The sequence below is a fragment of the Lactuca virosa genome, chromosome 8 (assembly GCF_052849685.1).
Source record: "Lactuca virosa cultivar CGN04683 chromosome 8, Lactuca_virosa_CGN04683_v6, whole genome shotgun sequence".
NCBI classification, from domain to species: domain Eukaryota; kingdom Viridiplantae; phylum Streptophyta; class Magnoliopsida; order Asterales; family Asteraceae; genus Lactuca; species Lactuca virosa.
In genome coordinates this window covers 17,645,917-17,662,906 of record NC_136433.1, presented here as the reverse complement: position 1 = coordinate 17,662,906, position 16,990 = coordinate 17,645,917, and the positions used below count along the sequence as shown (strand labels likewise).

The window sequence follows — 16,990 nt, the reverse complement described above, 5'->3', positions numbered from 1 at the left end:
GTAGTGTAGGCTTATGTAGTGAGGTTTGCATTGTAAGTTCTTCAAAACCACCTGTCTGTTAATCCTTAAATGATATAATAGATGGTGATGTTGGATAACTGAGTTCTTACTAGTTTTTACATGGTATCAGAGCTATAGGGCTCCGATTCTCGTCTCAGTGTGACTATCGACGCTTCGTCTTCGCAGAATCAAGGTAACTGTTTAGGGTTCTGATTCTTTGTAGTTGTTTTTTCTATTGATCTTCATAATCTGTCTTTTAGTCTAGTTTTCTTGTTGAAAACTAGATCTACCTTCAGATCGTGTAAGATTAGGGTTTTGTTTGCCTATTGCAAACAATAGCTTCTTGATCTGGGTTACTGCGAGTTTTTTGTTCTTGCTTTGCAGATTCAGAAGACGGGAACTATTTGTTCTACATTCTAATCGAGTGATGGCCTTCTCTTCTACTGGATCGGTCGGTCAATCTCAGAAGGTCTGAAATAACTCACTAAGGGTCGGATTTCATCACCGATAAACCTTAGTTGAGAACGGATCTGAGAGCCGATCGGTTTACTGGTTGTGTTCTCTTCTAATCTCACTGTGAGGTTTTCTTGTTCCTTATTCCTTCTTGTTATTGTTCTAGGGTTCTTTTTTTTTTCTTTGTAAATACGAGTTGGTATCTTGTTTTTTGACTTGGTGATTGCTTGTCTTGGGCCCCGACATACTGTGGTGACCATCTGGACTTTAAGGATTCACTATTGTCTGCTTTGTTTTGATTTCTGGTTTTATCTGTTTTCTTTTGTAAAGAATGAATGATTCTGGGGTTGAATCTTCTGGTGGGTGTGAGGCTAAACCAGATCCTGCAGTAAACTTTGATGATCCTTTGTATGTTCATCCTTCTGATAATACTGTCACTAGTGTTATTAGTTTCAAGTTGTTAGGCACTAAAAATTTTAGGATATGGTGTAGTTCTGTGGTTAGAGCCTTAAAGGCTCGTAATAAACTTGGTTTTACTGATGGAACTGTACCTAAACTTGTTAATGATCCTGTTAAAGAGTCTAAGTGGGAACGTGCTAATGCTATTACTTGTTCTTGGATTCTTGGGTCTATTTCTGAGAACTTATATGCTAATCATGCTTGTTCAGAAAGTGCTCATGATCTGTGGAATGAATTATCTGAAACTTATCATAAAACAAATGGTTCTGTTATCTTTAATGTTCATCAAAAAATTGTTTCTCTTACTCAGGGAAGTTTGTCTTTATCTGATTACTTTAGGAATCTTGATTCATATTGGAAAGAGTTTGATGGTTTAACTAATCTTACTGAGTGTACTTGTGAAGCTGCTAATAGCTTTAAGAACCATTCAAAATTAATGACTTTAATGCAGTTTTTAAGTGGTTTAGATGAGTCTTATAATCAAGTTAAGTGTCATATTTTGCTTATGGATCCTCTTCCTTCTGTCAAAACTGCCTTCTCTTTAGTGTCTCGTGAGGAGTCAAATAAAAAACATGGTTCTAATTCTTTGACTTCAGGTTCCAAAACCTCGTCTTCCGCTTTTGTGTCTAAATTTGTTGATCAGAAAAAATCTAAATCCAAAGGTCAAATACCACAGTGTAAAAACTGTGGTCTTAAGGGTCATTCCATTGATAAATGTTTCAAAATAATTGGGTATCCAAAGGATTACAAGCCAAGGTCTGAAGTCAATAGTCAAAACAAAAGTTTTTCTAATAATTCAACTTCTGTTTTTCAAACTGAATCCCCTGGATCTAGAACTGGTGATAGTAGTAATGATTGTCGTTTTTTTAACTAATGAGCAATATGCAAAGTTTCTCAGTCTCATTGGTGAAACAAAGCAAGGGTTGGATGAGACATCTGTCAATGCCAATATGGCAGGTATTCCATGTAACTCTTTTCTTAATAATAATTGTTCCAAATGGGTTGTTGACTATGGAGCTAGTCAACATATGATTAGCTCTGAGTCACATCTTCAAGATTCAATTGATGTTTCTAGATTAAATCTAAGGGTTAGTCATCCTAATGGGTCTTCTACTCAAATTAATAAAATTGGGAATATGCAACTATCTAATTCTCTTACACTGTTTGATGTCTTTGCTGTCCTAGATTTCAATGTTAATTTGTTATCTGTTCATAAGTTGTGTAAAGATAGCAAATGTGAAGTTGTTTTTAATGAACATAGTTTTCATATTCAGGATTCACAGTCCAAGGGGACGGTGGAGACTAGTAACCAATCTGGTGGACTTTATTACCTTGATCCATATATTTCAGGTAGTAAGTCCTCTGTTTCAAAGAATGTTTGTTGTGTATCTAAATTTACTTGGCATAGTAGAATTGGTCATCCTGCTGATCAAGCTTTAAACATTCTTAAAAATAAACTCAATTTTAGTAATGTTTCTCTCCCACCTTGTGAAGTTTGTCATAAGTCCAAACAGACTAGAGATGCATTTCATAATAGTCTTTATGTGACAAAATTTCTTGGTGAACTTGTTCATCTAGATGTGTAGGGACCATATAGATTTGAGTGTGTAGGAGGGTTTAGGTTCTTCTTGACTATTGTGGATGATTTCACTAGAGCTACTTGGTTTTTTCTTCTTAAGTCTAAAGAAGAAGTTTTTCAAAGCTATGTTATATTTTTAATATGTTAAAAAATTTAATTTCAAGTTGTTGTTAAAACTATAAGAATTGATAATGGAACTGAATTTATAAATTTTCGTTTTAAAACCTTTTGTGAAAATCATGGTATTGTTCATCAGACCTCTTGTGTTTACACTCCACAACAGAATGGAGTTGTGGAGAGGAAACACTGGCATATTCTTAATGTTGCTAGGTCTCTGATGTTTCAATCAGGAGTTCCATTAAAGTACTGGGGTGATGCTATTCTCACATCAATTTTTCTTATTAATAGAACTCTTTGTTCTGTTTTAAAAGGGCTATCTCCTTATGAGTTAGTTTATAAAAAGTCGCCTAATTTTGATAATCTTCGTGTGTTTGGGTGCTTGTGTTTTTCTACCAGTTTAAATAATACTGATAAGTGATCTGCTCGTTCTGAAAAGTGTGTTTTTATGGGTTATTCTTTAGAAAAGAAAGGATACAAAGTTTTGAGTCTTGATTCAAATTCTATGTTTGTTTCCAGTGATATTAAATTCTATGAATCTGTGTTTCCGTTCAGAATGCAGAATCCTGTGTTTAGTAGATCTAATGATGTTTCTAGTGGGATTGATCCATTTTCCTATGATGATCCTTTACCTTCTGAAAATTATGTTGATAATGGTGTTTCTAATAGAACTCAAGGACTGGATCATCATTTAGGTGGTGCTAGTTCTCCTTTGAGTCCTAGTAGAACAAATCCTACAGAGAGGGACATAGATACTAGTTTAAGATTTGAAGGATCCAATGTGCCTCTATTTGATGGGTCTGGTCCTAGTTCTGTTAGTTCTCCTGACTTTCCTGTCAGGACTTGAGGAAAATAGTCCTTTAGTTTCTGATCCTCCTGATACTCAGTCTATTGGTCTCACACGTACTAGAAGAGAAACTAGGCTTCCATCTAAATTTAGTGATTATATTGCAGAAGGAAAATATAAATATGGAATTGAAAAAACTCTTAACTATTCAAATTTAATTTCTGAAAACAAGTGTTTTGTCTCTAATCTTGATAAAACAGTTGAACCTTAGTCTTATTATGAAGTTTCTCTTAATTCTGAATTGGTTAAAGCTATGAATCAGGAAATGGAAGCTTTGTATAGAAATAATACTTGGGTTATAACAGATTTACCTAAAAATAGAAAACCTATAGGGTGTCGTTGGATTTATAAAATAAAATACAAGGAAAATGGTGAAATAGAAAGGTATAAAGCTCGTTTGGTAGCAAAAGGGTATAATCAAAGGGAAGGTATTGACTTTGAGGAAACTGTTGCACCAGTAGCCAAAATTGCTACTATTCGTGTTGTTCTTACTTTAGCTGTAAACTATAATTGGAATTTGTATCAGTTTGACGTTAATAATGCTTTTTTGTATGGTTCTCTTGAAGAGGATGTATATATGACATTTCCTTCTGGATATCATAGTAAAAATGATAACAGAGTTTGTAAAATGTTAAAATCTTTATATGGTTTAAAACAGGCCCCACGAAAGTGGAATGAAAAGTTAAGTAGTTCTTTGATTAATTTTGGTTTTAAACAGAGTTATAATGATTACTCAATGTTTGTTAAAATTACAGGTAAGTTGATTGTTATTTTGTTAGTATATGTTGATGATATTATTGTCACTGGAAACTGTGAGACTGAAATAAAAAAAGTAAAAGATTTCTTGAAATCACAGTTTCTCATAAAAGATTTGGGAAAATTAAAATATTTTTTAGGTATTGAAGTTGTTGATATTCCAAATGGTATTTGTTTATCTCAAAGAATATATTGCCTGGAACTTTTACATGACTTTGGTATGTTAAGTTGTAAACCTGTTAAGACTCCCCTTGAGTCAAATATTGTGTTTGATAATAATAATGATGTTTTGGTGGAAAGTGTTACAGATTTCCAGAAGTTAATTGGTAAACTTATTTATCTTACAATTACCAGACCTGATATTGCATATGCAGTACATGTTTTAAGTCAATATATGCATAAACCTACTAAAGCTCATTTTCAGGTTGCAATAAGATTGTTAAGATATCTTAAGTTTAGTCCTGGTAAGGGTACTAGTATTTTGAAGTCTAAATCTGATGAACTTTTATTAAAAGGGTATTCAGATGTTGATTGGGCTAAAAGAATATTTTCTAGGAAATCTGGTTATGTTGTGTTTTTTGGTAATTCTCCTGTCTCTTGGAAAAGCAAGAAACAGTTTACTATATCACACTCTTCTACAGAGTCTGAATATAGAGCTTTAAGTTCTTTATCGTGTGAGTTAATTTGGATTTTGAAAATTCTATATGATATTGGTTTTAAAATTTCTATACCTGTAAACATATTTTATGATAATGAATCAGCCATTAAATTGGCTATGAATCCAGTTTTTCATGATAAGACTAAACACTTTGAAATTGATGTTCATTTTATAAGGGAAAAAATCATAAAAGGAATTATTAAACTGGTTAAAATTAGTTCTTTTAATCAAGTTGCAGATATATTCACTAAGTCTCTTGTGTCTTCTCAACATGAAAGTCTTAGTGATAAACTGAATTTGTTTGATCCTTTTTCTTTTAAATAATTAATTTCAAAATGTTTAGTTTGAGGGGGAATGTTAAAATAAATAATATTTAAAGTTACAAACTAACATTTTGTTAATTAAAATAAGGTCATTTGTAGATATACTAGATTATGACCCGCGTTAAACGCGGAGAACATAAATTAAATACATATCACATTAATAGGTGACTTTGTCTTAGGTTGAATTTTAATAAAAAAAATATTAGTTACATTCATTTTTAGAGTTTTTGAACCAAACTTATTAGATAAAAATATTTAATATTTATATTAGAACAATTTGGGTTTTTAATACAGTAATTTTTAACATAAACGATCTATGTGATCTTTGTTTTATCACAACATAATGCGACTTATTGATTAAAACATGTTGTGTAGTAGCTTTATGAATTGACTTTGTTCGGTATACCAACCCCTGTGGAAGCTCATATGGCTCTTTTCATATTGGCGCTGTAAAACCAAAAGCAACAATAATTTGTTACATGTACCAGCAACATTAAATTCTGCAAAGAAATTCTATAAACATTACAAATAAAGTGAATTGTCATAACCATAAACATCAAATTCAGACATTGTAATTTGGTCCATTTCAAAGTATTTTTTCCTTATAAAAATTAAAATATGATTTTTCAGGCTACACCCAATCACATATACATATCTTCCGATCAAATAAATTATTACAAAAAAAACATGTTATGAACAAAAATATAATATTAGTTTCATAATTTGCTAAAGGTTAACACTAATAAATAATAATGAACTTTCACAAATCTTGCATTTTGGTCACTACATCCAACTAACAAATGAAATTCCGTTTAGAGGATTGATTCAAGAAGTGCATCCATGACTTATTGTAGCTGAATTTTGGGAAATGTTAAGACCTACCGAGATATGAGGGAATGGTCTGTGAGGCTACGATTGGTTTCTATAGGGCAATACAAATTCAAAATCGTTAGCACATATCTTTCCTCCCTGCTTCAATTATCAAATTTAGATCAAACTTGTCAAAATCAAATTATAAAAAAAAAACAGATATGTAACCTAACAATCAAACAACATATTATTGAAATAAATATCATAAATCTAAAATTTACACTTTATATATTATTCTTCAATTATATATTACCTTTTCATCTTTAATGGTCACTAACACCTCTTTCTGCGTTATTGTTGTGACACACATCTATATCGAAAATAAGCGAAAGAACTATAGAGAAGAATGTTGACAGAATGATACCTCATTGAAAACAATAACAAAATTATTCATAAAGCCGCTAGGATTCTTCTATAGACCGCTAGAAGGTCTATATAGTGACAACCGGTGTGGAATCCATGAGAACGCACCACTTAAAATAACAGTTTTGATTAATGTAAGTGAAAAAATCATTTAGAATGCTTACCAGTTGTGATTGTTTCCACTTGGATGTGAACATTAACATTCTTGTAGAAAAATGGAACTTCAAATGAACCCTACATAGCCAAATCAGCAAACATGACAACAAAAAAAGAAGCCTAACTTGGCATATAACCAAATTTCCAACAAATTTCAAAAATTTTAGGTTTTGCTGAACAATTTTTTCAATTTATCAGAATTTTATTTTATTACAACAGTATATGAGTAATCAAGAATCTAAATCAAGTGAAAGAAGTAATTGTTCATTTAAATCCAGTAGAAAAATTACAATATTGTGAAATTGCATATAATTTACATGTTTGCTAATTGTCTTGGAGGTACCCGACCACTTGGATATGTACTATTATTTGATTAATTAGTGCATAAATTACATTATAGAATATGAAATTTAACGATTGTTCAAATTCATTTACATTTGATTTAACAATAGAAAATGGACAAATTTATAATCATAAAAGTATGCTTAATTCAACAAATTTGTTATCAAAATTAATAGAAAACTGAGTTTCTTGAAGAAACAAATCAAATACACAAAAACGAATAAAAAACAAAGAAAATGTAGAAAGGTATGACCAATAAGATCTTTTTGGCACTTTTCAATATAGACATGGTTAATCTTTTCTCATCTTCAGGATGATAAGTACAAGTGAGTAGAGAAAACAAATTTATAATCATAAAAATATGCTTAATTCCAAAAATTTGTTATCAAAGTTAATGGAAATTATTTTCGTCGAAATAATCAGTTATTAAGTATGCAGGATATTACCACTAAGAGATTTTGAGTTTTGCATCATCCACAAGCTTCAATAAAAACATCAATTAATGCTCATCAATTTCAAGTAAAAATCTCTGCAATTTAAACTTAATTATAGTAAATCTAATCAATAACGTTATAGAAAAAGGTAAGGTTAAAAATAATTACATAAAGTTATTGAGTTAGATAGTTGGAAATCGAGCAATTGTAATTTAACATGTATGAGACCGATTATTATCTTCAAAATTGGAAGTATTTACTATATTAATAAGAATTAAATACAAGGTCACTGTTTTGCCCTTGATGAATTTTGATACCATCGATGTACACTGAGAAAGAAATAGAATAATTAAGAAGATATATCATGTTGATTTGCAAACATATAGGATGGTCAGTGCATAAGTTATGACTTTAAATTTGGGGAGGATTTGAGTTTTATTTTAGGGATAACAGAAATTGGTGAAAGTTTGAGCGTACACATTGATGGACAATGTGTTTGTCCAGACAATGGTCAAGATGACGTAAAGAATTTGATCTAAGGGTGGAAAAGGTATAAGTGAAACACAATAAAAAATATTTATTGCTTTAGATGATGAAATAAAGTTTCTCTTTTAGACATATAACTCAATCTTCTATTTTGTAAATGTAAATGTCTTACACTTGGGTTGTAGTGACTTAGTAAGACATGTGGAAGATATGGTGGATAACCTATTGACCCATGTTCAAATCCTGACATACTCATCCTCTGTGGCCATGGAGGTTCGCCTGCAGTGACTCCAGGGCAAGAGGCATAGCCTCATGTTCGCAGCGGGGGATTAGTTGGTGCGCGAAAGCTGGCCCGGAAACCCTCGTTAGGGAATTTCCCTTTCCAAAAAAATCTAAATGTCTTAGTCTTCGTCTCTCTCTAGCGTCATTGTAATGAGTTTTATTATTTAAATCTGTAAAATTGTGGATATCATTAATATCTAAAATATAATAATATTTCAATGGTAAATGTTTACTAATAAATTTATCAATAAATTCACAAGAAACTATAAATAATTGTTTTAGAACGGTTAATAGATTTATAAAAGTTTATAATTTCATAAAAAGTTGTTGTTTGCTAATATTTATATTGAAGTTGTAATGAATAACATTGTAACAATGCTGACAAATTCACATTCAAACGAAATAATAAAGTAAAAAATGATTAAAATTATAAATGCATATGAGTTTAAACCCAAAACGCAAATAGATGAATAATTCAACATTTCATAAAACCCAAAAAACAAATAGTATGAAACAAAGTAATCAAAAACCACACCCAAAAACCAAATAGTATGTAAACATAATATGAAATCAACCGTACTCAAATCACCCAACTACTCATATAAAATCATGAAAATCATATATTATTTTTCTTTCTTTGGAATTAATAGTTTTGACTTGCCCTCTCCAGAAGTACGATCTGTCATTAATGTTAATGATCGTTTGGTTGAGGACATTGTTTCCAGATTATCAACATCGTAAACATCTTTCAAGTTGTGTTTTAATTCTTCATGTCTAGACACTTTTTAAAGGATGTCCACTTAGTTAGTGGACTTGTTGTAATACTTTTGATCAAGATTCGAAGCGGGTGTGACGTTATCACCGTTAACAAAACTGCATCCTAAATATAGAAAATAAATTCATATGTCAATCTAAAAGTTAATAATATTTTAAAGTATTTAGGGTATTAGATTTACTTATATTATATTTAAAACCTTTAAATTTAATGTGTCTTGACATCCAAATTTCGCCGATAAAACGTTAAACGAATCGGATTACGGCGCCTATATTTGTAGTACATAGAAATATGTTAGTTGATCAATTAAAATATAAAAAACGAATCTAATAAGTGTAGTGTTTGTAGTATGTTTCGTAAAAGAATGTTACCTGTTCAATGTTAATTTCTTTTTCCAATTCAACAGTGATTTTATTATCAACATTGAAGTTTGAGATTGCATAACCATCAACATTGTTCTTCAAATTATAATGATAAATTTGAATTTTGAATGCCAACTTTTTATCCAAAAGTAATTTCAAAGCAGACAGATAAATCTTCATATTACCCTCCTAAAAATGAAAAAATTAACGGTTATAAAAATAGACAGACAAAAAGTAAAAATTAGTTTTATTTAAATGAAGTTAATATCGATAACCTCATTAAACTTTTGAAACAACTCTTGTGTGTTTTTTTCTAGAAGTTTCTTTGCGTCACGATCAAATAACATAAGTGACACCACGTCCGTAAAGTCTTGTACTATAATGGTGATTTTGAAACTAAAACCATTGATATAAACAAATTCAATAATATAAAATTAGAAAATTTCATCGAAGATTATAAGAATATGTATAAAAGAGTTATTGAAAACCTTGGAACAACATATATGTCTTTGTTCATGCAAGTTGAAGTGTAACAATAAAAAACTTATTTATCCTGCTTTTGGTCCATTCCACTAGCTTTGTCATCATGCATTAAAACGACTTTTATGACTTTCTCTTGACAAACATAGGTCAACACATTAAAAAATCGATATAAATGGTATACTTTTGTTTATGTAACTAAATTAATGAAACTAATATGCTTAAGTAGATTGATTAACTTTTTTCATGACCTCTCAACAAGAACACAGTAATAACAAATAATAAGAACATAGTAAGTGCAAGAAATTAAAGAAGAATAAGGAGAACACAGTAAAGTAATAGCTTGGAAAAAAGAATTGGAGAAAAATATTGCTCAAGAACACTGTAAATCATAGGACTCAATCCAAAATCGTAAGAATAACCACTTCAGTGTAATCGTATATATATATATATATATATATATATATATATATATATATATATATATATATATATATCGTGTTTTTGAATAAGGAAATTATTATCTTCTAAAAAAAAATTGGGATCCTAAGATATCATCTTAGAGATTTTCGGTTATTCATCTGGAAAAAAAGAAAGATATCAGCTATATTAATTCAGAACTTCAAATTAATTGACTTTCTTATTTAATCAGTTTTAAAATTCAAACAATTATTTCAAATTGATTCATTTTACGTGGGACATACTAGGAGATAAATTATGAATAATAATATTGACTTTAATTTTGACTCTTAAATATAAATAAAGGAGTTAAATTAGGAACAATATTAATTAGAGAAACTGATATCATGTATATAAATAGAATGATATGTTTCAATTCATAAAATAATTACCGATTTTAAAGGTTCTATAATTATTACAGATTCTATAATTAAATGTAATTGTGTTTGAATTTTATTTGGGAAAGATGATGTCAGCAATTTGATCTAAGGGTGGACAACATAGGATTAAAACACAATCAATGGCCCTGATTGCTTCATTGGTGAATTAAGAGTTCTCTTTTAATAATATTTAGAGATGTGTAAAAGGGTATTGCAGGAAAACATGCAGAATAAAGAAGGGGGTAATATGTTTAGTTTGATATGTACCCGAGTTAACACGCGGATGCTTGGGTTGGAGATGACCCAGATATTTAAGACCAGGGGTTGCTGTTCGGGTCATTCATTCAGTCATTCTTCACCTTCACAACATACACTTTCTCTCTCATTTTGTAGAACACTTGTAATTAGGGTTTTCTGTATTTCTAAGATTATCTATTATCTGTTCTTGATCTTGTTCTAGATTAGGATTGAGTGATTCATTGTTGAGAGTAATGTATGCTTATGTAGTGAGGTTTGCATTGTAAGTTCTTCAAAACCACCTGTCTGTTAATCCTTAAATGATATAATAGATGGTGATGTTGGGTAACTGAGTTCTTACTAGTTTTTACATCTTATGTCAACTTGTGCTTGATCCAAAATATATCCACTTCTAGTCGTAACGATAATCATACTTCCCCTACCTAACCATGAGGATTGTCCAATTAAGGAATTCATATGACTTAACTCATCAATGCCATCAAGAACAATAAGAACTCTGGTAAATCGTAGTTTGACTTTTATTAGATTATTTCCTTCGTCAATATCACAATTCACATAACTCTTTCCTTGTAGCTCATAAAAGAGTTCATCTTGTAAACGAACAAGACCATTAGGTTGTTTTAATTTATCTCCAACACGTGCAAGAAAACAACTACCTTCATATTGATGGGTGATCTTATTATAAAATTCTTTAACGAGAGTTGTTTTTCCAACACCACTAATACCATACACCCCAAGTACACAACTATTGTCTACCCGTCCTTTGAGTAACAATTTTAGCTCTTCAACACGAGAATCCAATCCAACCGGATGCTTGGCTACAAACAACTTTCGTTTTATCTTATGTAGCACATTCATTATGATTCTTTGAACAAATTCTGATTCACACCTATTAAATACATCATCAATTATTAAAAAAATCATGTTTTGTGACTAAAAATTAAACAAGTAAAATAAAGGGGAACGTTCTAAACGCATATCAAATGGAAATGGTAGAATAATTTTTTTTAAATGATTACGGGTCAAGGGACAAGGGCGATGATCGTACTGAAATGAAAATATAAGGACTACATTTAGATAATTTTAAAAGTTGGATTGGACTTGAGATATTTTGGTAAAACACAGGTACCAAACTTATAATTTACTCGTTAAGAAAATGTATACCTGCTTGCGTCGTGATTAAACTCCCAACCATCTAAACTTGCCGCCTCCGTCATCGCACGTCGACACTCTTCCACCTTAATCCGATCAAATCGCTCTTCATGTCTTACAAAAGCCGATTCAAAGCTTCCAGTTTGCCGGCGAACATCATAAAACACCGGAAAACCCAACTGATCGACGGTTCTTTTAGAATCCAAAATCTCCAGCAATTCATCAAGACACCATTTGGACGATGCATAATCCTTCGAGAAAACCACGATCGATGTCCTTGATTCCTTGATTGCTTTTATATTCCGATGGAATATCATTACCTCTAGGCAGCTCATCGTCGTCTTTAAATGTGTGGATTCCGGTTTTAATCAGAGCCTTGTAGAGATCGCCACTGAAGGTTTTGCGGGTATCTTCGCCTCTGAAGCTCAAAAAGACGTCGTAATGCCAACGTGGAGGCATAGGTGAAGTATTTCGTAGCTTCATGGAATAGAGTTTTGGGGTTCTCCTTGCGGAATCCATTGATGATCTTAATTTACAGTGTTTATATGAGATATAATATGCAATTTGGTTTTTAAAAGACAAAAAGCCTTGTAAATGACAATTGGGTGACCATCAGCCTTCGTTGCCTGAACTTTATTGTATGTTAATTTATTGAGGGTGAAAAGGGTCTTAGTAAAAGTTGGCAAAGGGATGTCTGGAAGAAAACCTTAATACTCATCACCGAATCTTCTACTTAGGCTGCACGGTGGGGGCCACGGCTGAAGCCGTTTTGTTGACGTGGACGGCTGGAAACGTCGTTGTAACGCGGCTACCCCCCCCCCCCAAAGCCGTTAAGGCCCGTTATAGGGTCTTCCGTGGTCACGGTAACAAGTGCCAATGGGATAAATTCGAACATTTGGATGAATTGGACCGATTAAAAACGGTAACTTTCAATTTAAAAATAAATAAATAAATTCTTTTACCTATAAATACACATATAACACCTAATTTTAATCATCACTCTATTTTCTTTCTTTTTATTTCATATAAAATTTCAATAATTCAAAACAAAAAAATGGATCTGTTTGATCCATTCCACCTGTTCAACGATGATAACGACGACGACGATATCTTCATCGGTATGATGTATCGGTATTCTACGGACGTGCTACTACAATCAAATCCAGCTCCACTACTCACACGACGTGTAATTTCAACCGGAAACATCAGAATATTTATATAGAATGGTTGATATTCAAGACAGACGAAAACACAGACAGCTTCGTTAAGACTTAGCAGATTATATGTATGATGGTTACGAAGATGAAGAATAATGAAATTTAGGGGAAAAATATATTGTTTTGGTGTTTTAAAATGTTTTTTTAGTTTTCAAATGTTTTTGTCCTTTGTTGTAATTTTTTAAAATGTTATGTTTAATTTAGGATTTATTAGAATAGCATGTTTTATTAATTTATATATTTGTTTTTTATAATTATTTAAAAAACAAAAAAAATGAAATGATGACAAGAAAAATAAAGGGTGTTATAACATGTTGACTGTTTCCTCTAATTGGTGTTATAGCACCATTGTGACATTTTAACACTTAGTTATTTCAGGTAAATTTCCTTCTTATTTTAAAAAAGCCTTTGAATTTGTGAAGTTTGTTCATATGCAGGGCGTAGGGTATTCTCCTACGCAGCATGTAGGAGGGAATAAATTATCGGGGGTTTAAATGATCTACGCAGGGCGTAGATCAAGCTACACAACGTGTAGCGGCCCAGGACCAAAACCCTAATCTTAGGGGTTTGAGCCCTATTTAAAGGCTCTAACTCCCTTGAGGCCCTTCCATCATCAACCTCCATCCTTGTAAACGAACCCTTTGAAACCCTTATTCCCATTGGTGTGTTTTTGACCCTTGAGAGTGTCTGGTGTTCACTTTTGAAGGAAGAAAAAGGTGGTGGAATTGCTTGGAAGCTCAAATCAGTCTTGGATCAAAAAGTTTCATTTCCTCAACTATCTCCAGGAGGTATAAAGTTCTCACCTTGATGTGTTCTTGTGCTAGATCTAGTTTTGCTTTAGGTTTTCATTCTTCTGTCCCCATATTCATGGTGTATATGAGTATTAGCTACTCCGGACCATTGGAGTGTCATTTCTAGACGTTTTTAAGTTTAATAAGTCATAAAAATGAGAGCTTGGTCACTCACATTCAACCATGCATGAGTTATGGAGCATTGGGTGACTTTTTGAACTTAGGTTATGATTTTGTGCCCTCGGTATGCATGCAAATGGATAAAGTCAGAGACTTTATCCATTAAGACGTCCATCTAGTTCATATCTGGAGTTTGGTGATTAAACTTTCTGTATTAAGAACTTAATGATTAAGTTAGGATTTCAGGGAGTACGTGGGGAGTAAATTTCCTACCGCGGGGCGTAGCTCCATTTTTCCCCGTTTTTGCCACCTTAGGATCTACACATGGCGTAATATGGGTAGATGTTCACTTTTGACTTTTTAACCGTTGTCTTTGACCAAGTTTGACTTATGGCCAAATGGAGTAAATTGAGTTGTAGATTGAGGCTTGGTCCATGTTTGTTGTATAGGTGACCTTTAGAGTCGATATTTGGAGCAGTGTTCGTTTCAGCTATCTTCTAGACTATAAGGTCAGTTTTCCTCACTGTACTCATGGTCCGAAGGCACTAATGTCGGCCCACTAGGTTGTATTATGTATCATTGTGTATAGAATGTTGCTATGTTGTAGTGATCTATTAGATTGGTATATATGTATGATTACATGTACTTGTTGGTTATTGTTATATGTTGCATATGTCGACATAGTGTGGTTGAGTTGAGGCTTAACTACTCTTTGTTAGAGGTGGCAAAAATTGACACGACCCGAAATCGACACGAAATAAATGGGTTTGGGTTAGAGATTTCGACAAGTTTAATTAAATGGGTTGACACGACACGACACGAATATTAAATGGGTAAGGTGAGGGTTAAGATTTTCAATTCGAAAACGACACGAAAATAACCCGTTTATATATAATTATATATATATTATAAAAAATTTATATTTTATAATATATATATATATATATATATATATATATATATATATATATATATATATATATAATTATAGATTGTATTGGGCTAAAGAAACATATTGGGCTGTAATTGTGTTCAAAGGGTATTGGGCTAATAAAGAGATTATTTGACCTAATTAGCTGATGACCTAATTTATTTCCTTCCAGCCGCACACCAGTGACCACTAAACACACTCCACACTCCACGAAACCACGAAAATGCTCTCGATTCTCGTCTTTGTTTGCCTCTTACGTCGTTCGTTCAATCGTTCCTTGTGAGTCACAGCATCTACCGGTTTACTTCCTCCCACATATCAGTCGTTACTTGTTTACCTTATTCTTGGGTTTTATTCTTATGTGTTCTGTTTTTTTTTGTTGCAGTTAAGTTAACCATGGATGAACCAATCAACTTGTCTGGTGATGAAATTGATGTCTCTGATGACGAAATAGGAGATGAGATGGAAGAGGAGGTTGGTAGTGCACCACCAATTTCTAATTAGAATATGCATAAACCGAATTTTTCTGGTAACCCTGTCAAACGAAAATGTAAGCTTACTTCTCGTGTTTGGAAAGCCTTTGAAATACTTAAAGAGTCAGATAGTAAGGGAAATATGTTGTGCAAATGCAAGAAATGTGGGACTACGTATATAGCTGAAAGTAGTCACGGGACAGGGAATCTACTTAGGCACAAAAGGGCTTGTGATTTGAAACACAAAAGTTATAAAGATGTTGGACAGCTTCTTATACAATCTAATTTGAAAGGGTCTTTGGGTACTAGATCTGCTACTTTTAAAGCTGATGAATTTCGTGAGTTGGTTGCTGTTGCTATTGCTAGACATAATCTTCCTTTTCAATTTGTAGAATATGAAGGTATTAGGAAATTTTTTGCTTACTTATATCCAGAAGTTAAAACATTTTGCAGAAATAACATAAAAAAAGAAATATTCAACATGTGTTCAATTGAGAAATCAAAGCTTTGTGATTTGTTGCAACTTGTTTCTGGTCACTTTGTTGATCATAATTGGTGCTTGCAAAAATGAATTTTAGCTTTTACTTCTATGCCCCCTCCCCATAATGGTGCTTCCTTAGCTGAAAGAGTTTGTGGCTTGTTAAAACAATGGGGAATTGATAAGAAAATAGTTTCCATAACCTTAGATAATGCCTCTGCAAATGATTCTATGGCTAATGCACTGAAGTTTGATTTGAATTTGATGTCTGATGGTGATTATTTTCATGTTCGTTGTTGTGCTCACATCCTTAATTTGATTGTACAAGATGGCTTAAAAGAATTAGATGGAGCTATCGTTAAGGTGAGAGATATTGTTAAGTATTGCAAAGGTTCTCAATCTCGGAAAAAATCATTTTTGCGTTCTGTTCAATATGCTGGCCTTGAGTCCACAAGAGGGCTAAGGCAAGATGTTCCAACTTGTTGGAATTCTACGTATCACATGTTAGATAGTGCATTATATAAAAAAAAAGCAATTCTTCATTTGGCAAAGACTGATGCAAACTATGTTCATTGCCCAAGCTTCGAAGAGTGGAGTAGGATTGAAAAATTTTGCAACTTTTTGCAAGTTTTCCATGATGTGACTTTAGCTTTTTCAGGTTCTAAGTATCCAACTTCCAATATTTATTTTCCTAATGTTTTAAAGATAAGATTGCTTTTGCAAGAAGAGAAGGAAAATGTTGATACTTTTATAAAGAACATGGCTAAAAATATGCATTTGAAGTTTGACAAGTATTGGTGTGAGTTTAGCACTATTATGGGCATTGCCATTGTTTTTTTATCCCCGTTACAAGTTTCATTTTATTGAATGGGCTTTCAAAAAGATATATGGTTCATCTTTTGTTGTTGAGTTGGATTTGTTTAAGAAAAAATTATTTTCCTTGTTTGATGAGTATGCGGCTGTTAGTGCTACAACCAAGACAAATGAAA

At 32.1% G+C, this 16,990-nt stretch overlaps 1 protein-coding gene across 1 annotated transcript; it reads left to right on the top strand.

Moving 5' to 3' along the window:
• Nucleotides 1-784: 784 nt before the first annotated feature.
• LOC145130129 (uncharacterized) lies at nucleotides 785-1,786 on the top strand. Its single transcript, XM_079064975.1, has one exon. It carries the CDS (start codon nucleotides 785-787, stop codon nucleotides 1,784-1,786), a length of 1,002 nt encoding a protein of 333 aa, XP_078921101.1.
• Nucleotides 1,787-16,990: the final 15,204 nt, after the last annotated feature.